Raw genomic sequence first — 14,600 nt, forward strand, 5'->3', positions numbered from 1 at the left:
AGTAGGCTAATATAGACACTTACATCATGTGTTGTCTTCATTATAACACTTATATAAGACTTTTAAAGTCATTTTGATAGTAGGCTAATATAGACACATCATGTGTTGTCTTCATTATAACACTTATATAAGACTTTTAAAGTCATTTTGATAGTAGGCTAATATAGACACTTACATCATGTGTTGTCTTCATTATAACACTTATATAAGACTTTTACAGTCATTTTGATAGTAGGCTAATATAGACACTTACATCATGTGTTGTCTTCATTATAACACTTATATAAGACTTTTAAAGTCATTTTGATAGTAGGCTAATATAGACACTTACATCATGTGTTGTCTTCATTATAACACTTATATAAGACTTTTAAAGTCATTTTGATAGTAGGCTAATATAGACACTTACATCATGTGTTGTCTTCATTATAACACTTATATAAGACTTTTAAAGTCATTTTGATAGTAGGCTAATATAGACACTTACATCATGTGTTGCCTTCATTATAACACTTATATAAGACTTTTAAAGTCATTTTGATAGTAGGCTAATATAGACACTTACATCATGTGTTGTCTTCATTATAACACTTATATAAGACTTTTAAAGTCATTTTGATAGTAGGCTAATATAGACACTTACATCATGTGTTGTCATCATAACACTTATTTAGGACTTTTAAGGTCATTTTGATAGTAGGCTAATATAACTAATATAGACATTTATTTGTCAATCTTCTCTTATGGGGGTGTCTTTTCAAATGGGGGGTTAGTGGAGTGTTCATTTTCTTATGAGGACTGTTTGTCTACAATCCACTGGAGATAACTTAGCTCCGTTTAATCAGCACCGTTTTATACCACTACTTTTCCCACTAACTCACCCATAATAACACCAATAATAATCATAGTTTTTTTCTTGACGAATTCAGCCGTGAATTGAACAACCAGAAATGAAAGACATGAATGTATAATCAGCAGTGAAAGAGAAAAAGAGAACAACAGTGGATAAAAATATCATCTTTATTATTAGAGCGTGACACTGCAGGATGCTCCCTCCTCCCCTCCATGACATCACTTCAAATGTACACATGTATAAAGACGTCTTGCTTCCTCCTGGCATGACCAACTTTTTGCAGTTATTGCCAGTTTTTTATCCATCAGAGACACTTGAAAATAGTCCCAGACCATGGACATGGTGTCGCTAGTCAGTCCCCGAGCGAGCTGGCTTGTTAGCCACGGCTCCAGCACCGGCAACAACACACTCTTCTTCTTCTTATGCTGCGTTGTGTGTGGGTTCGTGTTTTACCGGACATGTACCGCTCCGTGCAGCGGCATTTTGAAAAGTCTTTAGTTTTACTTTTTGAATCGATACCAGTAATTTCCAATATTACATTATAAAGCATTTATCGGCTGATAATATCGGCAGGCCAATAATATATAATATTGGACATCTCTAATTTGTGTTGTAGAATATTGGTTGGAAAATGACCAAATTTCAATGTCAAATCAATGTCACAACTTGACATTCATTAAACATCAAAAAGTATTTTGTTTCAATGTTCTATTTGTTATAAACTATTAGTTGGAAAATGACCAAATTTCAATGTCAAATCAACTTCAGAACCCAACATTGAATAAACGTCAAAAAGCATGTTGTTTCAATGTTGTATTTGGTTGTGGAATATTGGTTGGGAAATGACCACATTTCAATGTCAAATCAACGTCACACCCTGACATTGAATAAACGTCAAAAAGTATGTTGTTTCAATGTTTTATTTGTTATAAATATTGGTTGAGAAATTACTAAATTTCAATGTCAAATCAACATCAAAACAACATTGATTAAACGTTAAGAAGCATGTTGTTTCAATGTTGTATTTTTGTTGTAGAATATTGGTTGGAAAATAACCAAATTCCAATGTCAAATCAAGATCAAAACAACATTGATTAAACGTCAAAAAGCATGTTGTTTCAACGTTGTATTTGTGTTGTAGAATATTGGTTGGAAAATGACCATATTTCAATGTCAAATCAACATCACAACCTGACGTTGATTAAACATCAAAAAGCATGTTGTTTCAACCTTGTATTTGTCATAAAATATTGGTTGGAAAATGACCATATTTCAATGTCAAATCAACATCAAAACAACATTGAATAAACATTAAAAAGCGTGTTGTTTCAATGTTGTATTTGTGTTGTAGAATATTGGTTGGGAAATGACCACATTTCAATGTCAAATCAACATTTTTTGTTAGCATTGATAGCTATGCTTTTTAAGAAATATTGTAAAGTGGCCCTTAATGTTTTTAGAACGCGGCCCCGAGTGACAAACCCAAGCAAACACTCAGCTGAGTTAATTTATTAGACAACATTCTGGAAGGTTCTTCTAGTCTCACAAACTGCAGCAGGCGGTGGTATCAGTGTGATACCAAGTCGATACAGTATTTAATCTTGCGTGGATATTAAAGGTTGGTAGTTCTGCTGCATTACAGTCTCAAAGCCTCTCAGCCGTCTTCGTCTTCATCCCCGACTTGTTTGATGACCGGGGTGCCTGGACAGACCAGAACCAGACAGGAGCCATCATTTCTGGCAGAATATTTGGATCTAAGTTATCACAAAACTTTATGTGTTGCAAAGAGTTCCCAGCGAGAAGACAAAAGCTGTCTTTGATCCTACCAAGCAAAAAGGCTTGTATAAGTCCACTGTGTAGGATGGGAAGCAGCATGAAGGTGTTCTGTTTCTTTCATGTATTGTTATCAGCAGAAAGATATTGTCTTGATCTGAGATCTACAAAGCAAAGAGGAAGCAGGACCTGACTCCCCTCCAGGGACCTCTTCTTTGAAATCTTTTACGACCTTTTCTTTGAACCGACCTTTTTCTTTGCACCGTTTGTAATCAAAGGCGATGGCTGTTTACGACCCCCGCCCCTTAGAAACAGCTGTTGCCATGTAATCAGGGAAAGTCCAAATAAAAGAGGAGGTGCACAATCTTTCGCCAGAGTGTGTTGAGACACTGTACAAGGGTGTTTCTCCTCATTGAGCTCAATTTAATTATGTCTCTGTTAAATACCTTGCTTCTGGTCTTGTTTAATAGATGTCATCAGTGTTTGAACCTGACTATTTCCTTTCCCTTAACTCACCAGCTCGCGTCTTTCTTGTTTTGTCTTAACTTTCTTGTCGCCTATTTTTGTTTTGCTCTGTAAAATCTAAACAATGGAATTGATCAACTGGCCCCTCAACAAAATTGACAAAATCTCAGGTTCGGGGGAACCTGCCTGCTCTGTCGGATTGCTTGTTGCTGGACACTTGGCGGACTGTTGGGAGAAGGGGAGTGCCTGGCGACCATTTCAGTCCAGGACATTGAAGTTATCTACCTATCTGGAACCATGAAGTTATCTACCTATCTGGAACCATGAACTTATCTACCTTACTGGAACCATGAAGTTATCTACCTATATGGAACCATGAAGTTATCTACCTATCTGGAACCATGAAGTTATCTACCTATCTGGAACCATGAAGTGATCTACCTATCTGGAACCATGAAGTGATCTACCTATCTGGAACCATGAAGTTATCTACCTATCTGGAACCATGAAGTTATCTACCTATCTGGAACCATGAAGTTATCTACCTTACTGGAACCATGAAGTTATCTACCTATCTGGAACCATGAAGTGATCTACCTATCTGGAACCATGAAGTGATCTACCTATCTGGAACCATGAAGTGATCTACCTATCTGGAACCATGAAGTGATCTACCTATCTGGAACCATGAAGTTATCTACCTATCTGGAACCATAAAGTTATCTACCTATCTGGAACCATGAAGTGATCTACCTATCTGGAACCATGAAGTGATCTACCTATCTGGAACCATGAAGTTATCTACCTATCTGGAACCATAAAGTTATCTACCTATCTGGAACCATAAAGTTATCTACCTATCTGGAACCATGAAGTTATCTACCTATCTGGAACCATGAAGTGATCTACCTATCTGGAACCATGAATTTATCCACCTATCGGGAACCATGAAGTTATCTTCCTATCTGGAACCATGAAGTGATCTACCTATCTGGAACCATGAAGTTATCTACCTATCTGGAACCATGATACCAGGACATCGGCCAATTGGGGTAAGCGTTGCTCCGGTCTATCAAAAAACCGGAAGACGCCAGCAGCCGTTCAAAAGTACCCTGCCAGAAATGACCGGAGGATACGGGACAGCACTCCGGCCACTTGAGAGTTTAGTGATTTTGGACTAAATCGTAAACTTGACAACATCTTGGCGACACCGTCTACTCTGCATAGCGAAGTATGATGCATTTGAGGATCAGAAACGGGCATTCTAATCTGGATTGGATTGTTTCCCTGTTTACTTTGAAGATTTCCCTTGAGGACAGTGCAGCGAAGGCGCAACAAACTCCTTCCCTGTCTGTTGTTGGTTGACTTTTGTTGGAGTGACTGTCTGTGGTATCACGATGACACATAACGACGGCATACGAAGCAGGGGACCCTCCCCTTCTTGTTGCAAGTCTTGTGATTTCTATGTCGGCAAGTTTTTTTTTCTCGGCTCCAGTCTGTGCCCTCTCCCCTTAGGAGCCCAGGCTGAGATTATTTTCCCCTCGTCCACTTTTTCTCACCTTTTTTGGGGCGCCGTCTGCTCTTGAACGGGTTCCTCTGCTCCTGAACCAGCAATGTCACTGGAACCGGTACTTTTTAGAGGTGGTATAATTCATCTCCGTAATATCGCTAAAATTCGCTCCATTTTGTCCACTAAAGACGCCGAGATCATTATCCATGCGTTTGTTACGTCTCGTCTCGATTACTGTAACGTATTATTTTCGGGTCTCCCCATGTCTAGCATTAAAAGATTACAGTTGGTACAAAATGCGGCTGCTAGACTTTTGACAAGAACAAGAAAGTTTGATCATATTACACCTGTACTGGCTCACCTGCACTGGCTTCCTGTGCACTTAAGATGTGACTTTAAGGTTTTACTACTTACGTATAAAATACTACACGGTCTAGCTCCATCCTATCTTGCCGATTGTATTGTACCGTATGTCCCGGCAAAAAATCTGCGTTCAAAAGACTCCGGCTTATTAGTGATTCCTAGAGCTCAAAAAAAGTCTGCGGGCTATAGAGCATTTTCCGTTCGGGCTCCAGTACTCTGGAATGCCCTCCCGGTAACAGTTCGAGATGCTACCTCAGTAGAAGCATTTAAGTCTCATCTTAAAACTCATCTGTATACTCTAGCCTTTAAATAGACCTCCTTTTTAGACCAGTTGATCTGCCGCTTCTTTTCTTTCTCCTATGTCCCCCCCTCCCTTGTGGAGGGGGTCCGGTCCGATGACCATGGATGAAGTACTGACTGTCCAGAGTCGAGACCCAGGATGGACCACTCGTCGGGACCCAGGATGGACCGCTCGCCTGTATCGGTTGGGGACATCTCTACGCTGCTGATCCGCTTGAGATGGTTTCCTGTGGACGGGACTCTCACTGCTGTCTTGGAGCCACTATGGATTGAACTTTCACAGTATCATGTTAGACCCGCTCGACATCCATTGCTTTCGGTCCCCTAGAGGGGGGGGGTTGCCCACATCTGAGGTCCTCTCCAAGGTTTCTCATAGTCAGCATTGTCGCTGGCGTCCCACTGAATGTGAATTCTCCCTGCCCACTGGGTGTGAGTTTTCCTTGCCCTTTTGTGGGTTCTTCCGAGGATGTTGTAGTCGTAATGATTTGTGCAGTCCTTTGAGACATTTGTGATTTGGGGCTATATAAATAAACATTGATTGATTGATTGATTGATAATTCCGAATCTAATTCATTAGTATGGCAAAGTACCGGTATACCATACAAGCCTAGTCTGGTGTCTCAGTTGGTGCACGGACATATTCCAGTTAAATAGCACAACATAATGATGCTGAAAATTCCTACCATCCAGTTTTTTCAGACCGGGTAACCTTTTGGTAGCTTCGTCCACCCACGTTCCTTCAGCGGTGTTCTTCTCTTCCAGAGGATTCCCCACAAACAACAGGTCTACCAGACATGGCAGGTCAGCCAGCTTGGAGAACTCTCCTGCAAAACAGCAGTTTTTACATGAACGCCAACATGATGATTGATATTTTCAGTTCTCTTCTGTTGTTGAGTTGTTGATATTATTGAGAAACTCAAGAAATCAGTCATTGGACACTGGTAAGCCAATAGTCATGTTTGCAGATCATAGTTGTTTTGCACATAAGTAACAAAATGTACTGTACAATCTACTAATAAAAGTTTAAATCAATTAATCAATCATTGGTAGTATTGCCCATGATCTGTTTATTATATGTAATACATTTGCAAAGATGTCTAAAAAAAAACCAAACAGAACAAAAACTTCGCATTGTCATTGTGGGTATTGTGTGTAGAATTTTGAGGACACAAATTTATTTTGGAATAAAATGTGTGATATTTTAATCGCTGTAAACACTTTCTGGACACACATTGTTTACAAATAAGTTTGATGGATAGTAAATATGTTTGTCTGCCTCAAACCGTTATATCATGTGTTTTATTTGGATTACAATCCACAAATAAAAAGACCAACATGAGTATGGGCGATACTGCCCCTATACTGTTTCTACTCAGTATGGGATCAATAGCATCATGGCAGTATTGCCCATGATCTGGTTTTTATTTTTAATACATTTGCAAAAATGTCTTTAAAAAAACCCCAAAAAACTGTTCACATTGTACTTGTGGGTATTGTGTGTAGAATTTTGAGGACAGCCTGTAACAAAATGTGTGAAATTTTAATCACTGTATACACTTTCTGGATGCACTGTATCATACTTGTATTGTTTACAAATAAGTTTGATGTATAGTAAATACGTTTGTTTGCCTCAAACCCTGTGTTTTATTTGGATTACAATCCACAAATAAATAGAAAAGAACAAAATCATTAATCTTGAAATCGTTTAAGATCAACATGAGCATGGGCGATACTGGCCCTATACTGTTTCTACTTGGTATGGGATCAATAGCATCATGGCAGTATTGCCCATGATCTGTTTTTTTTATTTTTAATACATTTGCAAAAATTACTTAAAAAAAAAAAAAAAGTTCACATTGTCATTATGGGTATTGTGTGTAGAATTTTGAGGACAAACATTAATTTTGGAATAAGGCTGGAATAAAATATGTGATATTTTAGTCGCTATATACACTTTCTGGATGCACTGTATCATACTTGTATTGTTTCTACACGGTATGGGATCAATAGCAACATTGCAGTATTGCCCATGATCTTCTCCGCTGTCCCGGCCAAACTGATGCTTGGTCCTGTGTTGAGAAAAGAAGTGTTTCTCACCCCAGTCTTTCACCAGGTTGTTGGACATGTAGAGAACACAAAGTTTCTTCATCAGGTGCACTCCCTTCATCTTTTCGATGAGGTTGTAGGAGATCCACAACTCTTCTAACGTGCCCCCGACTGCCTCCTGAACACACCATTTCAGCATCAAATCTCAATAAGAAGGTAAGAGTGAAGCGTTGACGTCCTTCCAGGTGGACGTACTCACCAGGCCGGTGAAGGCCTTGATGTTATTTCTCCCTAAGGACAAAACTCTCAGGTTTTCTGGAGGTGGGGGAAGGAAGCAACATTGTTGAGTGTAAATAGTGTCTATAGATGTCTTCATGGTGAGGAACTTACTCAGTTCTCCCAGGTTGGTTATTTTGTCGATGCAGTTTGTGGACAAACACAGCTTCCTGTCAAGGACACAGCAGCCATTGAGCTCTAGATAGCTTACACTAGCTAACTAGATAGCATACACTAGCTAACTAGATAGCATACACTGATTAGATGACCATAGTAACTCATTAGATTAGCATAGTAACTAATATATGACCACAGTAGTAAGTAGTTAGTAGTGCAGCGTTGTTGCCATATAGTGATCAAATTTAGTGCTACATATATTAAACACGTCCATCCATCCATCCATCATCTTCCGCTTATCCGAGGTCGGGTCGCGGGGGCAGCAGCCTAAGCAGGGAAGCCCAGACTTCCCTATCTCCAGCCACTTCGTCTAGCTCTTCCCGGGGGATCCCGAGGCGTTCCCAGGCCAGCCGGGAGACATAGTCTTTCCAACGTGTCCTGGGTCTTCCCCGTGGCCTCCTACCAGCTGGACGTGCCCTAAACACATCCCTAGGGAGGCGTTCGGGTGGCATCCTGACCAGATGCCCGAACCACCTCATCTGGCTCCTCTCGATGTGGAGGAGCAGCGGCTTTACGTTGAGTTCCTCCCGGATGGCAGAGCTTCTCACCCTATCTCTAAGGGAGAGACCCGCCACCCGGCGGAGGAAACTCATTTCGGCCGCTTGTACCCGTGATCTTATCCTTTCGGTCATGACCCAAAGCTCATGACCATAGGTGAGGATGGGAACGTAGATCGACCGGTAAATTGAGAGCTTTGCCTTCCGGCTCAGCTCCTTCTTCACCACAACGGATCGATACAACGTCCGCATTACTGAAGACGCCGCACCGATCCGCCTGTCGATCTCACGATCCACTCTTCCCTCACTCGTGAACAAGACTCCTAGGTACTTGAACTCCTCCACTTGGGGCAGGGTCTCCTCCCCAACCCGGAGATGGCACTCCACCCTTTTCCGGGCGAGAACCATGGACTCGGACTTGGAGGTGCTGATTCTCATTCCGGTTGCTTCACACTCGGCTGCGAACCGATCCAGTGAGAGCTGAAGATCCCGGCCAGATGAAGCCATCAGGACCACATCATCTGCAAAAAGCAGAGACCTAATCCCGTGGCCACCAAACCGGAACCCCTCAACGCCTTGACTGCGCCTAGAAATTCTGTCCATAAAAGTTATGAACAGAATCGGTGACAAAGGACAGCCTTGGCGGAGTCCAACCTTCACTGGAAACGTGTCCGACTTACTGCCAGCAATGCGGACCAAGCTCTGACACTGATCATACAGGGAGCGGACTGCCACAATAAGACAGTCCGATACCCCATACTCTCTGAGCACTCCCCACAGGACTTCCCGAGGGACACGGTCGAATGCCTTCTCCAAGTCCACAAAGCACATGTAGACTGGTTGGGCAAACTCCCATGCACCCTCAAGAACCCTGCCGAGAGTATAGAGCTGGTCCACAGTTCCACGACCAGGACGAAAACCACACTGTTCCTCTTGAATCCGAGGTTCGACTATCCGGCAAAGCCTCCTCTCCAGTACACCTGAATAAACCTTACCGGGAAGGCTGAGGAGTGTGATCCCACGATAGTTGGAACACACCCTCCGGTCCCCCTTCTTAAAGAGAGGGACCACCACCCCGGTCTGCCAATCCAGAGGTACCGCCCCCGATGTCCACGCGATGCTGCAGAGTCTTGTCAACCAAGACAGCCCCACAGCATCCAGAGCCTTAAGGAACTCCGGGCGGATCTCATCCACCCCCGGGGCCTTGCCGCCGAGGAGCTTTTTAACTACCTCAGCGACCTCAGCCCCAGAAATAGGAGAGTCCACTACAGATTCCCCAGGCACCGCTTCCTCAAAGAAAGACGTGTTGGTGGGATTGAGGAGGTCTTCGAAGTATTCCCCTCCACCGATCCACAACATCCGCAGTCGAAGTCAGCAGAACACCATCCGCACCATACACGGTGTTGATAGTGCACTGCTTCCCCTTCCTGAGGCGCCGTATGGTGGTCCAGAATCGCTTCGAAGCCGTCCGGAAGTCGTTTTCCATGGCTTCCCCGAACTCTTCCCATGTCCGAGTTTTTGCCTCCGCGACCGCTAAAGCTGCACACCGCTTGGCCCGTCGGTACCCGTCCACTGCCTCCGAAGTCCTATGAGCCAAAAGAACCCGATAGGACTCCTTCTTCAGCTTGACGGCATCCGTCACTGCTGGTGTCCACCAACGGGTTCTGGGATTACCGCCACGACAGGCACCAACAACCTTGCGGCCACAGCTCCAATCAGCCGCCTCGACAATAGAGGTTCGGAACATGGTCCACTCGGACTCAATGTCCCGCACCTCCCTCGTGACATGTTCAAAGTTCTCCCGGAGGTGTGAATTGAAACTCTCTCTGACAGGAGACTCTGCCAGACGTTCCCAGCAGACCCTCACAATGCGCTTGGGCCTGCCAGGTCTGTCCGGCATCCTCCCCCACCATCGCAGCCAACTCACCACCAGGTGATGATCGGTAGAAAGCTCCGCCCCTCTCTTCACTCGAGTGTCCAAAACATAAGGCCGCAAATCCGATGACACAACTACAAAGTCGATCATGGAACTGCGGCCTAGGGTGTCCTGGTGCCAAGTGCACATATGGACACCCTTATGTTTGAACATGGTGTTTGTTATCGACAAACTGTGACGAGCACAAAAGTCCAATAACAAAACACCACTCGGGTTTAGATCCGGGCGACCATTCTTCCCAATCACGCCTCTCCAGGTTTCACTGTCGTTGCCAACATGAGCGTTGAAGTCTCCCAGTAGGACAAGGGAATCACCCGGAGGAGCACTTTCCAGTACTCCCTCGAGTGTGCCCAAAAAGGGTGGGTATTCTGAACTGCTGTTTGGTGCATAAGCACAAACAACAGTCAGGACCCGTCCCCCCACCCGAAGGCGAAGGGAAGCTACCCTCTCGTCCACTGGGTTGAACTCAAACGTACAGGCTTTGAGCCGGGGGGCAACCAGAATTGCCACCCCATATATTAAACACGTATTAAACGCCTTTACATAATGTTTATGTAATTTATTTAAGGACTAAATGACAATAATGAACATATGTTTCATGTACTTTAAGATTTGTTGTTCCAATAAAGACAATAATGACATTTTTTGTGGTCCCCTTTATTTAGAAGAGTACCGAAAAGTATCAAGAACGTTTTCTGTTACTACATTAACATCTGGAGTTTATTGTGTGAATGTATTAACAAAAAAAATGCTATTTTATTGATGTAAAATACATAATGGACACTATTTAGTAATGTTATGTAAAGGCGTTTAATATGTGTTTAATACATGTAGCGTTAAATTTGACCACTATATGGCAACAACGCTGCACCTTAGGTTTAATTGTGTGCAATGTTTGCCGTTTTGTTTATTGTGTAAATGTTTTGACACAAAACTTTCTATTTTATTTATGTAAAATAAACAATGAACATTATTTAGTAGCGCTATGTAAAGGCGTTTAATACGTGTTTAATACATGTAGCGCTAGATTTGACCACTATATGGCAACAACGCTGCACCTTAGGTTTAATTGTGTGCAATGTTTGCTGTGGGTATGCGTAAACATCTGTAGTTTATTTTCTTAATGTATTAACACAAAACCTATTTTATTGATGTAAAACACACAATGGTCACTATTTAGTAACATTATGTAAAGGTGTTTATTACATGATTAATATATACATCGTTAAATTTGACCACTATATGGGAAAAACGCTGCACCTTAGGTTTAATTGTGTGCAATGTTTGTTGTGTCGTTTATTATGTGAATGTTTTGACACAAAACTTTCGATTTTATTGATGTAAAATCCGCAATGAACATTATTTAGTAATGTTATGTAAAGGCGTTTAAGACGTGTTTAATACATGTAGCGTTAAATTTGACCACTATATGGCAACAACGCTGCACCTTAGGTTTAATTGTGTGCAATGTTTGCCGTTTTGTTTATTGTGTAAATGTTTTGACAAAAAACTTTCTATTTTATTTATGTAAAATAGACAATGAACATTATTTAGTAGCGCTATGTAAAGGCGTTTAATACGTGTTTAATACATATAGCGCTAGATTTGACCACTATATGGCAACAACGCTGCACCTTAGGTTTAATTGTGTGCAATGTTTGCTGTGGATATGCGTAAACATCTGTAGTTTATTGTCTGAACGTATTAACGCAAAACCTTCTATTTTATTGATGTAAAATACACAATAGAGACTATTTAGTAACAATATGTGAAGGTGTTTAATGCAATGTTTGCTTTGGATATGGGTAAACATCTGTAGTTTATTGTGTGAATGTATTAACACGAAACCTATTTTATTGATGTAAAACACACAATGGACACTATTTAGTAATGTTATGTAAAGGCGTTTAATACATAAAGTGTTAAATTTGACCACTATATGGCAAAAATGCTGCACCTTAGTAGGTTTAATTGTGTGCAATGTTTGCTGTGTCGTTTATTGTGTGAATGTTTTGACGCGAAACCTTCTATTTTATTGATGTAAAATACACAATGAACATCATTTAGTAACGTTATTGAAAGGCGTTTAACACATGAAGTGATAGATTTGACCACTATATGGCAACAACGCTGCACTTTAGGTTTAATTGTGTGCAATGTTTGCTGTGTTGTTTATTGTGTGAATGTATTAACACAAAAACTTCTATTTTATTGATGTAAAACACACAATGGACACTATTTAGTCATGTTATGTAAAGGTGTTTAATGTGTTTAGTACATATAGCGTTAAATTTGACCACTATATGGCAAAAACGCTGCACCTTAGGTTTAATTGTGTGCAATGTTTGCTGTGTCGTTTGTGTGAATGTTTTGACACGAAACCTTCTATTTTATTGATGTAAAATACACAATGGAAACTTTTTATTAGCGTTGCGTATTAAACGTCTTTACATATCGTGACTAATTCATCAATGTAACCCAGAGTGTTGTGGAAATAGCTACAACGGACCAAGTTCAGCTTTGTTTCCCTGTATTGAAAAAGGTGTGATGATGAACATTTGCTGGAAATGGACTCACTCGCATTTGGGTATTTTGTTGAGCGTGTTGTCCAGCTTCTCGATGGGGGGGATCTGATTGTACAACTTGACCACCGTGGCCTCAGCGCACTTCTCCCCGGTCTTCTCCTCCTGGACGCAGACGCACAAGTTGCATTCAGCACATTTATAAATATTGACTTTGTGCAGCATTTTATATATGATATTATTATATATACCCATTTGGCCAGTGCATCTTTTATTGATGTTCCTTTACCCTGCACACGGGACAAACAACATATTATTATTATTATTTGACTTATTGCAAGACCATAAACATTAAAAAACATACTTTTTAATGGAAATAAATGTCTAAATGTGCTATGGAAAAATTAGAAAACAAGCACTCACCGCCATGTTGATCCACTACTCCAGTTGCCATGACAACGGGAGTAAAAACAAAAACAAAAATCAGCGCATGCGCAGTTTCTGTAAGGGTCCTGGTACATATAGGTAAAATACGCTTATTTTAAAATGTATTTAACAGTATTTAAAACATGGTTACAGTACGTGAAATACAAATAATGTTCAGATATCCGAGAAACAATACACATATTGGGTCAATATTGTGACAGGATCGATATAAGTTCTCTCCGAAACAAGATTTTAGGCGAATAACGACAAGAGTTTTGTCAATCTTGTAATATTCCAGGAATGTAGACTCTTACGAATTATCGTCTGGTCTTGTCTTTATTGTACAAAATGCGTTAAAACCGCACAAAAAAATACCCAAACAAACCAAAATTCGAACGCTTTTCTTCCTGTAATCAATAACGTCACTTCCGTAATCTTTCCCCGGAAGTCCCGCCCCCAACCAAAGTCATTGGCTAACACCCTGGTGATAATAATACAAATAATAATAATATTATTAACAATAACAATCATGTTATTGTTATAATAACAATAATATTATTGTTATAATATTATTATTATTACAAAAATAATAATAATTCACCTACCTACTTGCGTACACTGCTATTCATACACACGCTAGTCATCGTTGCCTTCGCAATTAATATCGGTACCAAAAGGGACAAGCGGTAGAAAAATGGATGGATGGACGGACATCGGTGACTCATCACCGATGATTGTTGTCATCACGTTCTGTTTCATGACTCTCCTTGGACGGGCTTTGACGTGCCGCGGCATCGAACCGCGAACCTTGATGACGTCACTCATTCATTGTCGTGCCAAAGTGAGGTCATGATGGCGTACTTTTTTTTTTACAGCGACTCATTTTATTATGTGGTAATTTATCGTCATATATGTATATATGTATATTAGTGTTGTACTTTTGGGCACTTTTCTAAATAAAGTGGACCACAAAAAATAATGTCATTATTGTTTTTATTGGAACAAAAAAATCTTACATTACATGAAACATATGTTTATTATTGTTATTTAGTCCTTCAATAAATTATTGAACATACTAGACAACTTGTCTTTTAGTAGTAAGTAAACAAAGAAAGACTTCTAATTAGTCTGCTGGCGTATGCAGTATAATGTATTATTTTGTCAACATTTTGAGGGACAAACTGTAAAAATGTATTATTAATCTACTTGTTAATTTCCTGTTAATATCTGCTTATTTTCTGTTTTAACATGTTCTATCTACACTTCTGTTCAAATGTAATATTCACTTATTCTTCTCTTCTTTGATACTTGACATTAGTTTTGGATGATACCACACATTTAGGTATCGATCCGATGGATACCAAGTAGTAACAGGATCATACATTGGTCATATTCAAAGTCCTCATGTGTCCAGGGACATATTTACTGACTTTATAAACATAATACGATTTTTTTT

The 14,600-nt window shown here is 40.6% G+C and overlaps 1 protein-coding gene across 3 annotated transcripts; it reads right to left on the bottom strand.

Annotated features, from left to right (window-relative positions):
- Window positions 1-2,346: 2,346 nt before the first annotated feature.
- dnal1 (dynein, axonemal, light chain 1) lies at window positions 2,347-13,979 on the bottom strand. Of its 3 annotated transcripts, none has more exons than XM_061885791.1 (9): window positions 13,750-13,979; window positions 13,142-13,156; window positions 12,970-13,008; window positions 12,774-12,883; window positions 7,701-7,756; window positions 7,570-7,625; window positions 7,362-7,488; window positions 5,948-6,088; window positions 2,347-2,589 (listed from the first exon to the last, which is right to left on the bottom strand). In XM_061885791.1, the coding sequence occupies exons 2-9, from the start codon at window positions 13,145-13,147 to the stop codon at window positions 2,498-2,500; spliced, it is 627 nt and encodes a 208-aa protein (XP_061741775.1). In that variant the 5' UTR covers window positions 13,148-13,156; window positions 13,750-13,979; the 3' UTR covers window positions 2,347-2,497. The 3 variants fall into 3 exon arrangements, with proteins under 3 accessions (XP_061741775.1, XP_061741774.1, XP_061741776.1); XM_061885790.1 differs by lacking the exon at window positions 13,750-13,979 and adding an exon at window positions 13,459-13,566; XM_061885792.1 differs by lacking the exon at window positions 13,750-13,979 and having other exon boundaries at window positions 2,347-2,554; window positions 13,142-13,582.
- Window positions 13,980-14,600: the final 621 nt, after the last annotated feature.

The sequence above is a fragment of the Nerophis ophidion genome, linkage group LG24 (genome assembly GCF_033978795.1).
Source record: "Nerophis ophidion isolate RoL-2023_Sa linkage group LG24, RoL_Noph_v1.0, whole genome shotgun sequence".
Taxonomy (NCBI): domain Eukaryota; kingdom Metazoa; phylum Chordata; class Actinopteri; order Syngnathiformes; family Syngnathidae; genus Nerophis; species Nerophis ophidion.

Bases quoted from the DNA above. Each gene is read 5' to 3' on its own strand.
- dnal1 (XM_061885791.1), bottom strand. The intron at 7,626-7,700 runs GTAAGTTCCTCA...CCCCACCTCCAG, and splicing joins AACCAACCTGGGAGAACTGA to AAAACCTGAGAGTTTTGTCC. The intron at 6,089-7,361 runs GTGAGAAACACT...GCTGTTTTGCAG, and splicing joins CAACCTGGTGAAAGACTGGG to GAGAGTTCTCCAAGCTGGCT.